Source organism: Populus nigra, chromosome 12, assembly GCF_951802175.1.
Source record: "Populus nigra chromosome 12, ddPopNigr1.1, whole genome shotgun sequence".
NCBI classification, from domain to species: domain Eukaryota; kingdom Viridiplantae; phylum Streptophyta; class Magnoliopsida; order Malpighiales; family Salicaceae; genus Populus; species Populus nigra.
The window spans coordinates 154,894-174,116 of NC_084863.1; the positions used below are offsets into that span (position 1 = coordinate 154,894).

The following is a 19,223-nucleotide window of genomic DNA, read 5'->3' on the forward strand; positions in this document are numbered from 1 at the left end:
TGGGCCAGAACAAGTCTGGCCCAGCACAAGAATCCAACGGGGGGGGGGAATTATTTTCCCCCCATCCTTCTGCATGCAGAAGGAAACCCAGATGACACAAATAAAATGAGGAGGAAAGAAAGTTTACCTGGCGCGGAGGAGTTGGTGCGTTGCTGGGAGGCCGGTGGTGGAAGGAGGACTGCTGAAGCTGCGGTGAAGGAGCAGCTGAGGGAGGAGCTGCTACTGGCTTTGTGTTGATGGGAAGGAGAGGGGACAGTGTTTTGGGGGGCTGCTGGAGACGATGGGGCAGGTTGAGGGAGAAGAAAAAAAATCAAAAAAACAGGGGGGTGGCTCTAAGGCTGGCGGCTAGAAATGAAGAAGAGGGAGGGGAGATGTGTGTGAGGGTTGTTCGGCTGCTGAGGGTCTGTTGATGGAAGGAAAAATAGAGGCGCTGATGCTGGCGGAGCAGAGGGAGAAGAAACTGGAAAAAGAAAAATGTTTGCAGGAAAAAACACGCAGGAAAAGCTTATTTTGTGCCAACTTTGAGCTCCGTTTCTCTAACCGTCTGACCATGAAAATTCTCTCTATTTATAGGGCTGGAAAGAGGGTAATCTTTTCTTCAATGGGGAAAAAGTCTCAGCCCTTGATTCGACTCGAGCAATCCAAACCGTCGGTTCAAAGTGTGCACCTCGAACTGCCAAATTTGCAGACTGCCCGAGGTGCATGTTTTGGCCCAATAAACGGAGCCGTTCCAAACCTTTTCGACCCGACCGGACCACTCCCCGGGGTAAAGGAGTTCCAGGTGGACATGTTGGTGCATGCTTTGTCGGATTTGGGGGCCAAACGAGGCAGAAAACACGTCTGGAAGTCGGCCACTCGGGCAGCTTGGTGGGGAAGAAAATGAACAGTACCGGGCGACGCGTCGCCTGATTCCTCCCCCTTTTTTTTTTTTTTTTTTTTTTTTTTTTTTACGTTTCAAAACAGCCCCCTCAATTATTTTTTTGTTTTTCAATTGCATCCCTGCCAATTTCGGTCTCCGTCCCTCTTGTTGGCCGCGTTTTTCACTTTAGTCCTTGGTCTCTGATTTATGCAATTGAGCCCCTGATTTGCCCTAATAAATTCCTAAAAAATATATTTTGGCCCCAGAACTTAAATTTCTTCTAATTAAAGTCCAAATTGACTTAAAAATCAATTTTTCTTGCAATCAAATCCCCTATAAAATTCATTTAAAAATCCAATTAAATCCATAATCATCCAAATTTGGGCTTTTCTCCTCCAATTTCAAATTTCCTCCTCAACAGGGCTCTCCTCCTTCAAGAATATACTGTCAAAAATCCAATCTTTGTATTTTTAACCTCATTGACCAATTTTCCGACCATTTTCTGAGCGCTTCTGCCTCCTGTTATTTTTCTTAACCTCCTTTGGCTATATATATATATTTATATATATATTTTGTGGGGGACCCAAAAATGGGTTACAACAATTGTCACGATAGGTAACATCAAACTGATGATAATATTTTTTTACAGACATATCATAGTATTTCTATGAAATGTGTTCCTGCCATTGGAGCCATTATAGAAGGAGACTTCTATGTAATTCTGGCCTCTGTCTCTGTATGGATTTCGTTCTCTGTAGGAAGAAGACAGGGGTTGACGAGTAGTAATGTGAATAGTGGGCTGGACATGGGTGAATTGTTGTGCAGCAGACGTGACTCGGTGGCGAGTAAGAGAGCATATACTTCCTCTAAAGTGACAGGATCTGTGCGGGTTGTGATGGTAGTAACAAAGGAGTCATAATCATGGCCAAGACCCGATAATAGATAGGAGATGATTTCATCAAAGTGAAGAGCATGGCCGGCGACAACAAGCTCATTTGTCATGCGCTTGATCTGCATAAAAAAATCATGTGCCGATTGTGCACCTTTATGAGTGTTAACAAGTTTTGTGCGGAGTTGAATAACCCGAGCACGTGATTGTGAGGAGAAGGATTTGGCTAGAGCACACCAGATTGCAGCAAAGGTGGTATGAGAAACCACTTGAATAAGGATGTTTTTTGAAATTATAGGGAAAAGAATAGCAACAATGATGGCATCTTGTTGCTGCTAATGTTCATAAAGAGGGTTGAAGGTGACAGAGGAGGTTTCAGCCATTAAAACTTCTTTGGGTGGGACGGGAATGGTTCCATCAAGGTATGTAAAGAGACCTTGCCCATGGAAGAAAGGGATTAATTGAGCTTTCCAGACATGATATTTGTCTTTTGATAGTTTTGTAACATTTATGGCTGGAGGAGAAACAAGTGGAGGATTGCCATTAGTAGCAGCATCTGAGGTGTTTAGTGAAGAAGAAGCCATTTGTGTGACGTGATTCAATGGCTCTGATACCATGTAAGATAAAAGAATGAAGAGAGAAAGATGTGTAGAAGAAGAATTACAGAAATATGTTTTCTTAAATTAAACGATACTGTTACATCATGGTTTTTTATATATTACAATCCCTGATTCAAAAATCCTATCATTAAGAATGCAATGAATGATAAGATATACACTTAATTCCTGGAATATCTGTTGCAGATATGATTACAATTATCTTTAGTATCAGTAATCTCTTGTGCAGATATGATCAAAGATCACGATTATCTTCAGTATCAGAGATCCCTGATTATGATAGTAATCCCTGATCATGATTATCTTAAGTATCAGTATTATCTTCAGTAGATATGATATTATCTTCAGTATCAATAATCACTGATTATTATTATCTTCAGTATCAGTAATAATCTTTTGTGCAGATATGATCAGAGATCATGATTATCTTCAGTATCAGTGATTCCTGATCATGATAGTAATCCCTGATTATATTTATTTTTAGTATTAGTATTATCTTCAGTAGATTTGATAATATCTTCAAAGAATACATATATTTACATTAGAGGATCAATGACACCTGCCTAGCTAAGCTAAGTAACCAAGCCCTAAGAGATGCACGTACACAAACTGTTCGAGATCATATATAAAGGGAAAGGAATATAAAAGGAATTAAGAGACAATCTTGATGGAGTAGAGGATGAGACATGGTTAATTAATTAAGGATATCGTGTCTGTCTGTGAAAGTTGATCACATGATGATGCCTTAATTTGCATGGTCAGAAACAGCATCAAATCAATCAGAAACCATATTCGATTCTACATTTTCTTTTATATAGAGCAATCAATGCAAGTTTTCGTGTGAGTGTGTGTGCGTGCGCCCCCACAAATGCATTCTTGATGAATCCTTGCATGTCTCAGCATCACCCATGATTTACAACGATAAATTATGGTCCCCTACCACCATGGTCCTAGCTATATATATGGCTGGCTGGCTAATTTATTTGTCAGTGATCTACTTTTCACACCAGTTGTCCACTTCGTCTTTTTACGTTAAAATACATCCCTCTTTCCTTGTGGGAACTGGGGATTATACAAGGAATTGACCTAATTTCACCTGAAAGAGACTCATGATGATATTGGATCCTTGAACTAAAGATACATAATACTCCATATATAGCTTCTCCTTAGAGAGACAAATTCATGCTTTCATGAAGCCCAGATGAATATCTCTACTCTCTGCACGATACTATTAAATTAATTAAAGTGGGGTGTTTAGGATGGCTGAAAAAGAAGGAAAAAAAGAAGAAAAAGGATTGCCATCACCTTAATCGCAAGTTTCTTCAAGATTTTGTCATAATACTAATATTTTCAAGGGTGAGATCAGGCATGCAAACAGACAGCAAGACTACCAACAAGGCTTTTTTCTCATTCTTCCAGGAGTGAAAAACTGTAAATCATTTAATTTCATCTTTAATTATGCTAGCTGCTTCCAGTATATATTCTTCTATATCATAGAACTGTCTACAACATTAGTCACTACAGGAACATCTGGGTGGTCGTAATGCCACAATCGGATCGAGCGCTTTCTTTCTCTTTAAAATTGTTTGGCAACTTTCTCTCTTCTTTATCAATATTCAAGGATTGAAGGATTGAAGTGTAAAAAAAAATAATAAAGTTTTAAAATAACAGGGATCGAACTGAAACTTTAGATGGAAAATTGAAGTCTTTTATTGACAATATCCAAATAGGGTCTATTTTGTTTGTTTTTGTTAAATTTGACCTTCCATCTTTTAGTTTTTCTCTCTTTAGCTAGCAATGAAGTTTAATTTTACAAAATCAACCTTTATTTATCGATAAAATATTCATCGGGTAATTTGTACACGTAAGAAAATACAAAATGAAAGAAATCTCAAAATATACAATCATGCTAATGTTAGTTGAGAGGAAGAAATTGTAAATAAAAAAAATCCTGACAACCAAAACCGAAAAAAGACTGCATTATTCATATAATTAAACAATATAGTGAACAATTGAACTAGGTTAGGAAGAACATTGCTGAACACATTGTTTCTTCTCCCCAGTTCTTTGACCTTACTTTGACCTTTTGCCATTAAAAAACACACTCACACACACACATGTTTCTGCTAGGTAACAATCACTAGACTCAAAACAAACCCAGAGGGGGGCCCGCTCTTACTCTGAGGCCAACATGAACTTGCAACAGCACATATATATTATAATGGGCTGGGCCACTGCAGGTATCCTCAATCAACATCAACATACATGAAACGAGACTAAGCCCAAACTAGTCACAAAGATTAGCCCATAAAGGGCCTTTTGTAACCAAGAACTGGGGAGCGGGCCAGGATCTTGACCGATAGCATCCATAGTCCATCCTGGAATAGCGATCCTGATACGGCACTGCCTAGCAAAGGTCGTCGATGTTCCATTAACTGACTGAAATGTTGGAATGAACGGCCAGGATCTTTCTCGTCCACTCAACAGAACAGACAGATGCCCGTAACCAACTAAGTTAGGTTGAAGTTGACACAGTATATAAAGGCTGGAAGGCAAGGGGTAGGTAAGGGTTCGCAACTGCTTCGGCAGTCAGCCGCCTTGAAGTTGATGTTGGATGGGAGGAAATGGAGAGGGAGTAGGGTTTTCGGAAGGTTACTGGATGGGTGAGTGGGGAAGATAACTAAGCTGTGTTTGTTATTTTCCCAACTCCACCCATCCCATAGGTTTCCGATCATTCCTCCCTCTCCTCATCACCTCACCTCTGCTCCTCTCTCGTTACAAGTATGCTTGGTTTGCTTACTTCACCTGCTTCTACTAGATCTATCTCTCTATTTGCATCTGAGTTTATCATAGATGAATCTTGTGTGTAGGGTTCTGGATCTAGTTTTTCTCATCTGCTTGTAAATAGTCCTGAATCTTCCTGACTGCTTTTCATCCACTATCTAACTCTTTTAAGTGATTTCTATGCAAATGAAATCTCTCTGTCTTCAAAGTGCTGCATGTTCTTGTTCATGAAACATTACACAGACAGTGAGTTTAGTTCTGAATTTCAGAAGAAAAATTATAGATCCGATTGCTAATACAGACCTGAGTTGAGTCCTTTGAATTCATACATCATAATACCATTGAATCAAAGGAAAATCTAAATTGATGAAACCTGCTGCTACCCGCCCCCTCTCTCTTTCAAGAGGATCCACCATTGATGAAACCTTGTCCAAATCTCCTTATCTATGCACCAAGAGACTGCTTGAAGCCCAACTAAGCTTTTAAATGGCCATTGTAAAAAAAAAAAAGTACTAAATTCATGATATGGTGTTGAGGACTAAGTTGATGGTGTCTACTAGCCAGCATAGGTTGATGGAAGAGGCCTGCAAAAACAGATTTTTTCTGACAAATCTTAACCCCATGATTAAACAGCTGTGGAAAGAACAAACTTTGACCCCCCGCATTATTGTAATATTTGCAGAACTGCAATAACACTACTATGCACATCAGCTTCGATCTTAATATCCCATTACGTGCATGCATGTTAGAAAGTATAACATAGTTATCAAAAGTAATGTTAATATGATGGATAACAGACCTATAATTATGTTCAATCATATTGCTTCAATATCCTCCATGTTTATTCATGTTCTGGTCCCGTCTCAAAGCCTCTCTGCAACTTAATTCTCTGCCTATTTCGAGATTGCCATGATATGCACATGCCCCAAGCAAAGCTCGCAATACAGTTGAATCCGGTTTTGATTCAGCAAAACCCCTTAGCTTTATCCCGCACGACCAAGTAGATCAACCATATGCAAGCGTGGTTTTCAAGCCCAGGGCTCATACCATGCGCACCTTTTTCATGGAATTGAAGTAATCATGCCCCCTTTCAACATGCATGCCTTGCTTGTAAATAACGCAAACAAACAAATGTAATGTGATAAGGTTTCACTCTCTCCCAGCATTTCCTCAAATAGTTCAATGGGTCGACTCGCATGACCATGTTGCTGGCAAGCTGCAATAATGGCTGTCCAATTAACTACATTTCGATTCTCGATCTCTTGAAATAGTGACCATGTCGCCGGGTTTGGTTAATGTGACCTCATTTAGAGTGCAAATTAAGGAGGTTGATGAAGAACTGGAGTGGAAGTGAAGTTGTTGACCAAGATTTGGTTGTGTATTTGTTCAAAGATTCTGCTTTTTTTTGTTTTGTTTTTGTTTTGTTCTAATTGAAGACTATTTTTATGGAGTGGAGTGAAAATCCGAATTAGATGCATGTCTCCTATTCGATTATTATCCACGCAAAAACATCTCTCCCTCGATTGCAAAATAATGCAAGGGGTCATGTAGCTCATGTCTGTGGGTTTAATGACAACTTTTAGGCCCTTAAGTAGTAGTGTTGAAGTCTCAATTTATCATTTCTTTTGATTAAACTATTAAGAAATGTTTTAAACTCTGAAGAGTTGTTTTATCAGCAAAGATACGGGCAGCATTTATCAAGAACATGGTATTTTCAATGATAAAAGTGACCAGTTTGATAGCATGCATGTCTCAAGGTGCCACACTCGCAATTGTTCACGGACAAGAGAATTGTCAGTAAACCTTTCTCTATGTAAATTTAAGCCTTGCTTTGATTATCAGCATGCAGACACCACCCTGTAACACAATTAAGCAGTTCCTCCCGCGGTCCCGCACAAGATGTGGTTCCCATCATGAGCATGAAGACGACGAATAAAGGTTAAAGGTAGATGATTGACAAAGGTAGCCACTAGCCAGCCCATTGTTGGTAGCGTATTCAGGTGGGGGGGAGATGGATGCCCTTTCAAGACAGCCATCGGTTTCAAGCAGCCAATTGTATGTTTGATTCAAGATAAGATCACCAAGGGATAAGATTAATTAGATACTTCATCACTGCATGGATGGCTTGTTGGGGTGCATCTCTTGTAAGAGCTTGGGACAGCCGGGGTTTTACTCACTCACCTGGACCCACAAAATGCGCTTTCCGGGAGGTGGGGTTTCCTTGAATTCAAAAAAAAAAAGTGTAGTTACAAGGGGACCGATTATATTCCTCTAGTAAAGAAAAGAAGACCGATAAAACAAATTAAGTGCATCGGAGATGATCTTCTTAATAAAAGCATTGGGGATTAGATTCATGGCCGCGTCAATTTAGAATATTAATAATGTTTTAAATAAAAAAGGAAAAAAGGGGTGTCGGCTCCCCCTCGGGATCTTAAGGCCTAAGCACTGGCACATGGCTGTCCTCGCCTCCCCCTTCTTTTCTATCTCTAAAAATATCTTGAAGTCTAGACCTGTGAACCAGCTGTCCAGTTGTCGTTGATGATATCTTCATGTGCCCCAACTCTTTTTCTTTATTCATACGCAGCTTTTTTCTTCTTTATTCATACGCAGTTTTAAAAATTATTTGGAAATACGGTGCGGTGTAAATAATATTTTTTAAAAATTTAAAATATTTTTTTTATTAAAATTTAATATGATTTGTATGTTTTAATGTTTTAATGTGCTGATGTCAAAAATAATTTTTTAAAAATAAAAAAATCATTAACATGTATTTCAGCACCAAAAGTTATTTTAAAAGCAACCGTTACCACACAACCAAAAACATTCTTACATTATTTATTTACAAATCTAGATTATCTTAGATGATCCATGTTGTTGCGTGGCAAGGGAGGGGTTCTTTCCCTCTTAAATAAGGACTTGCTGATTGTTTTTTTTATACTAATAATTGGTGATATTGAATTCTTCATCGCTAAGATATAATATAATAGCAAAAGATCTTCTTTGTTATTTGATTATTTTTCAAAATAGAGGAAATAACATTCAGTGTGGTGGGGGGCATTTATACTCTATGGTCATTTTCTTTGTAAGAAACAAGATGATGATGATGATGATGATGATGATGATGATGATGATGCATGAGGTTAAAATAGATGTCGGTTGATGCATGACAGCGCCGCAGAGGCAAGGGGGTGAATTAATTTGGGATTGTCGACATGAAGGTTTGCAATTAAATTGGTCCTTCCAAGTCAGTAGAAGCAAAATTGATAATGTTGGCCCGCAATGGAAAAATATATCGCTTCATAAATAAGATTTTGAGTGATTGTTTTTTTTTTTTGTTAAAATCTATAATTTACATAATCACATTAAAAAAATTAAAAAAATAATTTAAATTATTATTTTTTTAAAATTAAAAAAAAAACAAATTAAAATTCAGTTCCAAACAAAAATAATAATTCGTCAGGGGGGACCAAGATAGCCGCCACCCGTGGGCCTGCGACTGCCCTATGTAGGCAGTAACGTCCGTCTTGATGACAATTACGTACATTCATATCGGTTTCTGTCCCCGTTGCACAGTCTCAGCCTCCATCGCCGCTGTTGCTCCTCCTCTACGACATGTCAACCTAGGAGCGGCCCTCTGAATTTACTCTCCTAGATAAAATAATAATAATAACAATAATAATAATAATAATTAAAAAGATCTCTCCACACAAGTTGATAACATGGCTGTCAACCGTACAAATACGATTCTTAACAACAAGAGGTCTTAATAAATTTAAATCATTTTTTGAATTAAAAGATAGATTTGTGAAATTTTATATATAAAATTAAAATCAATCTCAAATATTTATATATATAAATCAATCCAAAAATATCGGTGAAGCGCAAAACAAGATATCATAGTCATGTTACAAATGTTAGATTATGCTTGTTTTGCCTCCTATTAAACTTCTTTTTTAAGGAATAAGAGATAAATATTCAGATAAAATTAATCTGTTTTTTGCATCTTCAAAACAAAAATAATATATATATATATATATATATATATATATATATATATATATATATAAAAGCATGTTGTTTTTATTTTTACTTTATCTATTAATTCTTTTGCCTCGACGTCGTACATGAAAAAAACAAAGGTGGATATCTAGACGTAATTAGGAGTACGCGTGTAGACGACGTGGAAGTTATTGTAGGGGGAGTGGTTTTGGTTCTCTATATATAACCAGCAACAACAGCCCTTGAGAGAATTACTACGCCAACAGAGAAGGAAGCAGCAGCTGATCCTGAAGAGCACTTCGCTAGCCTGTTAAAGTTAATTAATTAGCAGTTAATTAATTAGTCAAGAAGATGTCAAGTACTAACTTCATAGACATCTTGCTGGCCATCATCTTGCCTCCTCTCGGTGTCTTCCTCAAGTTTGGTTGCGGGGTAAGCAATTAGCAGCACTGATCATTTGTTTCTCGATCGATTCCTAGCTAGCTAGTACGTATAGAACTTGCAAGTGTCTGTATATCTCAATCCTTTGTTCTTGTAAATATGTCAGGCGGAGTTTTGGATCTGCTTGCTGCTTACCATTTTAGGGTACATCCCTGGAATCATTTATGCCGTCTATATCATTACCAAGTGATCGATATCACCCTCTTCTTCATGATCTCTTGTTGTAAGCTCTCTCATCCGCCTCCTTAATTAGTTTCTCTCCCTTTTATTTCCACTGTCTCTATAAGTTTGAAGCTGTGTTCTTGAAATTAAGTAAAAAAACACTGATACTGCGCTCTGATATTGAAAGGTGCTCTTTCTTTTTTATGAGAAAATCAAATATGTTTTAATTTAGAAGAAGATTTATATATATAATATTAATAAATAGTGGAGGATCACAACAGATGATTGAATTATGTGTTTATATATATTTAATTCATGGGGCCGGTCCCTTCATTTTTTAACATATTTGTTGTTGTCTTTAAAAAGACAGGTGGAGAGACGCAGTACCGTTTGATCCAATAAAAAAGTTCCTGGTCGTCTGATTCAATGAAGAGCTCCTGATTTTGTATGGAGTTGGATGATTATAATACACTCCCTTTTCATAATTGTTTTTTCTTTTTTAATGTATTAATTGATATTTTGTAAAGCTTAATAAGCAAGTCTCTTTCGTTCTTAATCTCCCTGTCTTAATTTGTTGTGAACATCCGAATTTGTTTTGATTAGTTAATGGAATTGTCTACCTAATTGTTTGTGGATGCAATCATTGACTATTTGGTGACTGTTCCTCTGATTTTCCTTCAATTAGTGCTGCTGGTTACATATACATGAGAAACAGCTTAATTAATCATTATGATATATGATTACGTACGTTCATGAGTGTTATCATGCGGCGAGGTTAAAATCATATTTTAAAACATTGATTAGAAAAAATTAACTATAATTTATATGTTTTCTTAATTAGAAACTTGTATTCCCGAAACCTAATTAACCATAAATACAGTCTCCTATCCGATAAAACGCACGTAGTGGCAGCTGGCTAGAACAAAAAACAAAGGACAAAACAAGGAAGGAAGATGCATCGTCTTGAATCTCATCCCAAGAAACCAGCTTTGCTGCAGCTCGTGCTTTTACTTGCAAGAAGACGATTGCTCGCTCTTGACAGAGACCAATTAATTTGTCTCTTAGCCATGAAGCTATCCCCTCCCAAGCCAGCTCAGGCTGCCCCACCACAACCCAACTACGGTTATACATTTAGCCATGATTGGTCTCTTAGCCATGAAGCTATCCCCTCCCAAGCCAGCTCAGGCTGCCCCACCACAACCCAACTACGGTTATACATTTAGCCATGATCATCGATGATGAGCTCATCACAGAAGTGTTAATTTCTCATCTAGAAGGTCGAGGCTCTTGCCATTTGTTAGTTCAACCAGGGAATTGTGGTTGTCATAACTTGAGGCGGAAATTATTAACTTGGCTGATCATGAAATCAAAGGAAAATTACTAGAGTCCCGAATCAGGAATATGGGAAATCTTATAACATTATTCCTTTTCTTTTGTCCCTTGTAGACGTTGAATATATCCAAGAATCGCACACCACTGACAAAGTAACAGCATGTCGGTCTTCCCGGCTTCACCATCATTGAATAGTACTGAAATAGACACATGCATGACGGAAACCCGCAAGCTAATCCGTCTCTTGATTTCACACCGACACCAACAAAATATTGCCTTAAGATATATATAGTCTCCGAATTCTTAATTCTTACGAGAAATCTTTAGCCAGCCGTGTGTTACAAAAGATCGTTGCTTTTTGCCAGGTATATATTTTATAGAAATATTAGAATAAACGATACACAAACATAGACAGGCTACTCTCTAGATTGACATCTTATGGGAGCATCTTGTTCCGCCAAAGATTGACATTCTCTCATGGTTACAAGACATTGAAACCGAACCTTTGTTAATAATATTGTCGGCAACTCATTGTTAATGTTTGACGTCCAACTAATCCTAAAAAGTTTGATTTTTGAACTTTAAACTGCGCGCCTACAGTTATTCATAACATTTAAGTGTTAAAAGTTAATGTTTTATAGCTTAACTGATACAAGTATTTTCCCTTCTTGTAAGAAATCTTGGTTTCAATTTTCTTAACAAAACAAAATAAAATAAAGACAAGAACAGAACATTAACACGGGACAACCTTGCCGACAGGAAGCCATGAAAAATAATAAGGAATATAATTCATTTATCAATTCCTAGCCCTCCCTTTGTCTTACTCGTCTTTCAACAATTCAGTATGTCCTTTTCCTTCCAAGTAATTTAAATTATTAAAGCTGGAAAATTTAATCTCAATGAATTCCTCCTTTTCAAAACATGTCTACGCGACCTTATGTTCCTTCAGTAATTAAAAACAACAACAATGATGTCGAGTCTATCTAACATTCAACGTCCATTTTGAACAACTAATTATGACAATTTAAAAATCTAACAAGGCCCTTGCACTTCTTCTTATATTGGTCAAATCAATCCCTCTAGATGGTGCGAAGAAAATAAAATATATGTCCAAAGACAATAGGGCCGCCCACCCGAGGCTGCTCGCGAAGACAAGAAGAGAGGGAGAGAAAAGAGGGAAGGAGGAGAAGAAAGGTTAGCCCAACCGAACCCTCTCTAAGCCTAGCACGATTGAGCTCTTTCCTTCCTAGCTAGACCAATAAAACCATCTTCGACCTTGGTTTAGCCGACTCTTATCCTAAACCAAACCAAAGGTGGAGAGAAGAGAAGGAAAAGGGGAGAAAAGGTCAATCCAATCTTCAGCCCAACTAAACCCTGTACCTGGCCTTCAATGACCACCTTTTCTTGCCAATAAACCATCTCAGACCAAGACTATACTAATATTGACTTCTATGCTAACAGCACTCCTAACCTATAATGGCCAATATTTTTTTATTTCATAAACATAAAAATGCATGAAAACACCTAGCTAGATAAGACGTATAAAAAGCCAAAAAGAATGTTCAAGGACAAGGATATGAAAATAAAAATAAAAAAAACCAAACTGAACTTGTATGTGACCATAAAAACACAAGAATACAAATAAAACACATTAAAAAAAAACCATGTATTTGCTTCTTCAATTCCAGGGACTCCTTATTGGTTGCATTATTAAAAATAGTAATAATAGCTTTCACTGGCTGTAACATTGGATCAATTATTTCCAATAGAAAAACGTCCTGAAAAAATCAAAGATCAAAGATCAAAGCAATGCTCTAAAATCATAATTTCTAGAGAACACTTACTTTACAGCCATTAGTCATGTGATTTGCTTCAAGGCAAGGTATGAGAAAAAAAACATAAAACCCAACCCAAGTATAAAGAAAACCAAGCCACAAGGATAAAGAGATCATGAAATCACCATAACCTAGCTAATAGATGATTTATGAGTCAATTTGGAGTCAAATTTAACTATAATTTTCACTCCAAATAAGTCTTTTCTCACCAATTAATAACTATCTCTTTTAAATTGTCTAAGACCAACTTTTTCACCGATGACTATTCATAAGCTGACGATACACCAATTCTTTTAGCTTGTCCATCCTTTTCATCAACGGCTATCTTTAAACCTAACTTTGCACAAACTCTCATGGCTTAACCACCTTTTTACCAATGACTTATTCTCCAACACCAACCCTAATCCCTCAATAACAGTGCGACATATCATTAAATACCACATGTCATTAGGTAAAAAGCTCAAATAAATTCATTTGATTCAATTACTCTCTTGTTCCATATATAACATTATTCTCAGTACCACACATCTTTTCTTCACGCACGTATTTTATCTCTTCTACATCTACTAACTTAAATACCGAAGGGTCTCTATTTTTTCAAAAAAAACTTATTTTGCAGGTTAGTCATCAGCCTATCATACAACTATGGAAATTTAGATCCAGTTTTAAATTTTAATGACTTCATCACCTCCATATATTTTAAATTAAATAAAAATTAACCCTTAATTTACTTTTAGATGAAGGTGATTTTAACCCATCATCCTATGGAAAATGATTCTCCAATTACCTATAATTAGCAGTAGCCAGAGGAGTTGATTTGAACCAATTTAAACTAAATTTAGTCCACCTGGACTGAAAGTCTTTTTATATAATTATTTATTTTCTTTCTTCTTTTATAATTTATTTTTTTCACTTTATTTTCATATAAAAGTCCTGCTTTTTGTCCCATTAATAAGCATATTATTGTGTTTGTCTTAAATTGTAGATCCAAGTAAGAAAAGAAATACACATGTAATGTAATTAATCCATGTATAAAAACCTAAAATTATCATATTTTAGGTTTAAGGCTTATTTGTAAGCACTTCAATTCTCTACACTTAGATGGTTAGAAAGAGGAGAGAAAAAAGTGAGTTTTTGATTAATTTTGAATTTTAGATTAAATCAATTTTGTAATCTTCTACTTTCTCATAGTGAATTTTTTTTATCGTCTTGCGAGTGGAGTAAGCCTAAGTTGTCGAATTAAATAAATCTCTTGTGCGCTCTTATGTGATTGATTGAATTTGTTCTTTTATATTTCTTTACATGTCAATTGGTTTGAGATCCTAAGGCTGTTTTCACAACACATATCTCGGCTCTCAAAATTTCAACATATAAGTTAAGCATTTGATGATTTGTTTCAGCAATGTGATATTGTTAAGTAGCATCTAAAAGTTGCTTGAATAAATATGCATTTGCTCCTCTCAGTCATTGAATTGAAATATTAATCTTATAAAAGAAATTAAATAAATTCATTTAAAAAAGGCTACATGTAAGGTGTCTACTTTCAAATAAAAAAAATCTTAAACTTTTAAGTTTAAATATTTGGGTTTTTTATTTAGATTATTATTTTTTATTTAATTAGAAAAATTAGACTCTAAAACTTTCAATTCCAATTCTTTTAAATCTTCTTATTATATTCTAACAATAATTTTTTATACATTAACTCTAACAAAATCCCATTCTACTAATGCTAGAAACTATTTAATATCAAACGGCAATTCAAACTCTCTCGTTGCCTAAATAATATATGTCGGAAGATATTGAGAAATTGAGAATTATATTATTTGAGCTTTGTGTTATAATGTCTCCCGAGAAACTTTCATGAGTGATTAATTAGGATGATCATGGATTATAATTCTTGCATCTTTCTTTTCTTCTTAATATTCCAATTTCCATTATATATATTACTTAGTTGTTCACTTGTTTTTATTTTATTTTAATTTTCGTTGTTCAAAAGGTAAAAAAGTCCCATTTTTTATAATCCTCTAGCTCTCTCTACATTATATACACTTACTAATACATAAGATGATAAATTTTTTCAATTAATTGCAATCATAATCAATATTTGAAAAACTAATATTTTTGATCAATATTTGAAGAACTAATATTTTTGATGTTTTTTGAAATAGCCTAGTTCCCTGTCTAAAAAGATTAAATAATATAATGTTAATCCATTGACATGTGGGTGAGGCTTGCATCCATACCCAATATCTCTAAGCTTGGTAGAATATCAAGCTCATATGACACATGTCTGCTCACTTCTAGGCCCAACATACTTGAATTCAATCACGTGCTAAGCGCAAGCGGACATGAGATTGACGAGTTGTTTAACGTAACATTTTTAAGTCAACCATGGGCCGAGTCCAAAAAAACATAGGTCTGATGAGTTTTCAGGTTCAACATCCTTGGATAATCCATATGCTGCGTCTAAATGGATACCGGTCTGACTAGTTGCTAAATCCACGTCTCCTGGACTTAGGTGTATGCCAAGCCCAATTAGTCTAGAAGTTGTTATAGGCCCATTTTAGGGCCATAAGACTCTGTTTATTTATTCTTAATGCTTTCAACATGAAATTTTCATGTCAACGATATTTGTTTCCCTACATCTATAGTTATATAAAAACTTTCCCAATAGCCTATCATATTTCCATCTCATTAATTAACGTGTAAGGGATATTTGTCCCTCATTAATATTGTGTATGAGATATTTTTTTCTCATTAATGTTTTGTAATGTATATTTATCCCTCATTAATTATATTATAAGAAAATGACTCTCTAACCCCTTTACTCTATTAAAACGACAAGATTAAGAAATTATAATTGCCCCATGAACCACTTAGGTAAAAGGTTAACAATTGCTCTCATCTAGTATTTATACTTTAATTATCAGAGTATTTATTATATAAAACAAGAACAAATATTTTTATTTTTGGAATTTAAATTTTATTCTTTCATTTATTACAATTCCTTACTAAAAAAATCATTGACGTCATCATACGAGGCTCCCTAAATCCTAACAAAAGGGACTATTTTGTAGTTATTGAGCTTTCTACCATCAATCATCTACTTTCCAAGTTTTAGAAAAGAGAATATTGATCTAAATACGTGATTAACTACTATCTAAAATACTAAATAATCTCATTCAGGAGCATATTATATTTTGAAACATCATTAATATTGAATCATAATTTATGTAACATTATTTTGTTTTTTAAAAGAAAATTATATGTATGTATATATATGAATAATAATAAAAAATTGCAAAATAGCCAATGCTAGAAAATTTTAAAAGTAACCAACATATGGTAATACCTTAGATGCAATATGTATTGAAATTAATTAAATTTTATTATTTTTGTACAATGAGTCATATCTATTTTTTCCAAAAAAAGTATAAATAAAGCATTTCAAATTACTTTCAATTTATTAAAAAAATAATTGTTGAAAATCCAATAACCGTAACAATTAGACATGAAAAATTTTAGTAAGATTAAAAAAAAAGAAATTAAAGATTAAAATAAAGAAGATTCATGGAAATTAATCATGTATTATCTACTATGTATCCAATATTTTTCAAATACTAAAGACTAGAATCTAAGAAAACCCGCCATAATTTTTCTTGCAGCAGGAACTAGCAGGTAGATTTTATATCAAGAAAAGAAAAACATGATGATTGACAATAACTTGTGAATCAATGGCAAAAAAAGTTTGAGTTTTTGATGATTTTTTGCAGCCTAATTGTGGCCTGTTTGTGTTTCTTTAATCTCAAACAATTGGGCTTGTGGGCTATAATAATTATGTGGGCTTTCTGTCTCTTTTCAAAAGTCAAATATTTAAGCTATATATATATATATATATATATATATATATATATGTAAAATTTATTGCAATGTCATTTGTTTGACAATATTAATTGCAATTGATTTTAAAGGAAAAATTATTATTTAATTCCAATTTTTTTAATGAAATAATTAGTTAATCTCTGTTTTGTTTTTCTAATTTAATATTGAGTCCCTATATTCTCATATTTGATTGTAATTTGGTATTTTTGTTAGTTTTTTTACCACAATTAAAAACTCCTTCATTTATAATCAAGATTTTCAATTTCTTATCTACTACAGACGGAATTAAATGTTTATTTAAAAAGGAAAAATTAAAATTTTCAAGAACATAAAATAAAAATAACAGCTTACTTTGGTTAGGAGACTAACTTATGATTTTCAAGAATAAAGGGACTAACTTATAAAATCATAAAAAAACACAGGGACTAAATTATAATTTACTCATTTATATTTCTGTAATAAGGTTATATAGATTTTACAATTATTACAACCAAGATTGTCTTGTAAACGCAACTTAGGCCCTTTTTTAGTTTTTCATCAAATTTAAATTATTTCCCCCCCTAAAAATCCCTTGTCTGTAATCAAATATTCTAATTTTATCTTCCACACACAAAATTAAAAGAGTAATTTCAAGTTTTCAAAAACAAAATTGAAAATTCATAGTCAACTTTAATAGGGAGACTAACGTATAATTTTAAAAAATAGAGGGACTAACTTCCAAAACCATCAAAGCACAAGACTGAATTACAATTTACTCATAGTAGAATTTACAATTAATTGCATCTAAGATTTGTTTTGGGTAATTGTGATTATTAAATAAAAATAGTGGATTCTAACATGTTTTCTCTCAATTATATAAGAATTAGTACCAAAACCCAAAACCAACTAAAACTGTAATTATTAAAGTATGCAATTTTTTAAGGTGTTAAAAAATTTCAATGCGAGAGTTTAAAAGTATGAGATTAATGTAACTATAATTAAAATATTTTTTATTTTTTAAAATAATATTATGGTTTATTTTTCTGAACTCATTAATCAGAAAAAATTAAATACTTCTTCTCCCACATCTTTCTTCCCTTATGCTCTTTGTCCTATTCCCCTCTCCACATTTTTCTGAAATTATGTACACGAAGTAAGATTTTTCTTTTCAAGTTTTTTAAGCTTGAAAATAAAATACATTTAAATTAAAAAATAATGAAATCATTAAAAAAATAAATAAAAAAAACCCACGCAAATGCGTGAGCCGCTTGGCAATTTTTATACACAATGCAAAAGTCATGAATACTAAAAGATATTTATTTGATCTCTTTATAGAAACAAGCTTTTATAAGGAATCCATAAATGCAAAATCTTGAGGTCTAACAATGAAGAAATTAATTTTGGAAAATCTTCTCATACCACACTCTAAAATTATACCATTTTTCGAGGGGGACATCTTCTAAGGATTAATTTCATATTTTTTATAAAATCTTGAAAAATTCATAATAATAGGAACCAAATTAATTTTAACCATTGCCTGAACATCTCAATATCTTAATTTAATAAGATCCAAAAATAATTAGTTTTGATAAAAATACAATTCCATTACATCGGATTTACAAAAACATATATAGAATTCATAAATAATAAAATCTAAATAAAAATGTATCTACAACTCATAAATTTAATTTATAGTTATCTCATATCACTACATAAAAATCTTTATCTCCTTTTGCATCAAACTTACAAAAACTTTAACGAGATCCTTAAATAATAATAAAATCTGAATGAAATACTTATATGAACAAAAAAATAAAAATACAATGAATATATTAATTTAAATATATCTTATATCATTGTCTATTTTTTTTTTATCTCCCTTTACATAAAAATTACAAAAACTTGCGTAGGACCCATAAATAATGAAATTTGACTTAATTAATAAAATCTACCCTTGCAGGCCTAGGCACACCTGCCCTTGCTTCGGCCTTAGGAACTGGTCCATTATGTTCAGACTTCTGGGCTTGTTTTTAAAGGGCTTTACTTTATTTTTTTTAACGTCATTTTCATAAAATCAAAACTAAAAAATTTATTTTTTTAAAATATTCATACATAAATAATTGTTTTTTAGATTACAGCGGGATAAATATTAATTTTGCTTAATTTTTTTTTAAAGTGTAAATTTTTAATGAAGTTATCTCGGTCTCATAATGCAAGTTGAGGATTTTGTAAGTTAACCCGGATTCATTTGATTTTTTTTATAATTAATTTTTTATAATTTTATATTTCGACAATGGGCTGGTTAAAAAATTGCCTTTGTATATTTTTTTTATTTATTTTATAATGGGAGGATCCTGTTTGCATGACTTGAGTTACATGTATGACTTTTTTTTTCTAGGTTTATTCAAGTTATTTTTTCAAATTCGATTTTTTTTTAATTTTTG

General features: G+C 33.8%; 1 protein-coding gene and 2 long non-coding RNA genes across 4 annotated transcripts; 2 read left to right on the forward strand and 1 right to left on the reverse strand.

The window, feature by feature from the left end:
* Window positions 1-4,331: 4,331 nt before the first annotated feature.
* LOC133669211 (uncharacterized) lies at window positions 4,332-6,074 on the reverse strand. The gene is made up of 2 exons (XR_009833853.1): window positions 5,949-6,074; window positions 4,332-5,733 (listed from the first exon to the last, which is right to left on the reverse strand). It is a non-coding gene; the product is annotated as an uncharacterized LOC133669211 (long non-coding RNA).
* On the forward strand, window positions 4,453-6,746 carry LOC133669210 (uncharacterized). Its single transcript, XR_009833852.1, has 2 exons — window positions 4,453-5,146; window positions 6,053-6,746. It is a non-coding gene; the product is annotated as an uncharacterized LOC133669210 (long non-coding RNA).
* A 2,547-nt stretch (window positions 6,747-9,293) lies between these two features.
* On the forward strand, window positions 9,294-10,391 carry LOC133669327 (hydrophobic protein RCI2A). 2 transcript variants are annotated; one of them, XM_062089418.1, is made up of 3 exons: window positions 9,294-9,580; window positions 9,696-9,812; window positions 10,122-10,391. In XM_062089418.1, the coding sequence occupies exons 1-2, from the start codon at window positions 9,500-9,502 to the stop codon at window positions 9,777-9,779; spliced, it is 165 nt and encodes a 54-aa protein (XP_061945402.1). In that variant the 5' UTR covers window positions 9,294-9,499; the 3' UTR covers window positions 9,780-9,812; window positions 10,122-10,391. The 2 variants fall into 2 exon arrangements, with proteins under 2 accessions (XP_061945402.1, XP_061945401.1); XM_062089417.1 differs by having other exon boundaries at window positions 9,308-9,580; window positions 10,118-10,391.
* Window positions 10,392-19,223: the final 8,832 nt, after the last annotated feature.

Bases quoted from the DNA above. Each gene is read 5' to 3' on its own strand.
- LOC133669327 (XM_062089418.1), top strand. From the start codon at position 9,500: ATGTCAAGTACTAACTTCATAGACATCTTGCTGGCCATCATCTTGCCT. The intron at 9,581-9,695 runs GTAAGCAATTAG...TAAATATGTCAG, and splicing joins TCCTCAAGTTTGGTTGCGGG to GCGGAGTTTTGGATCTGCTT.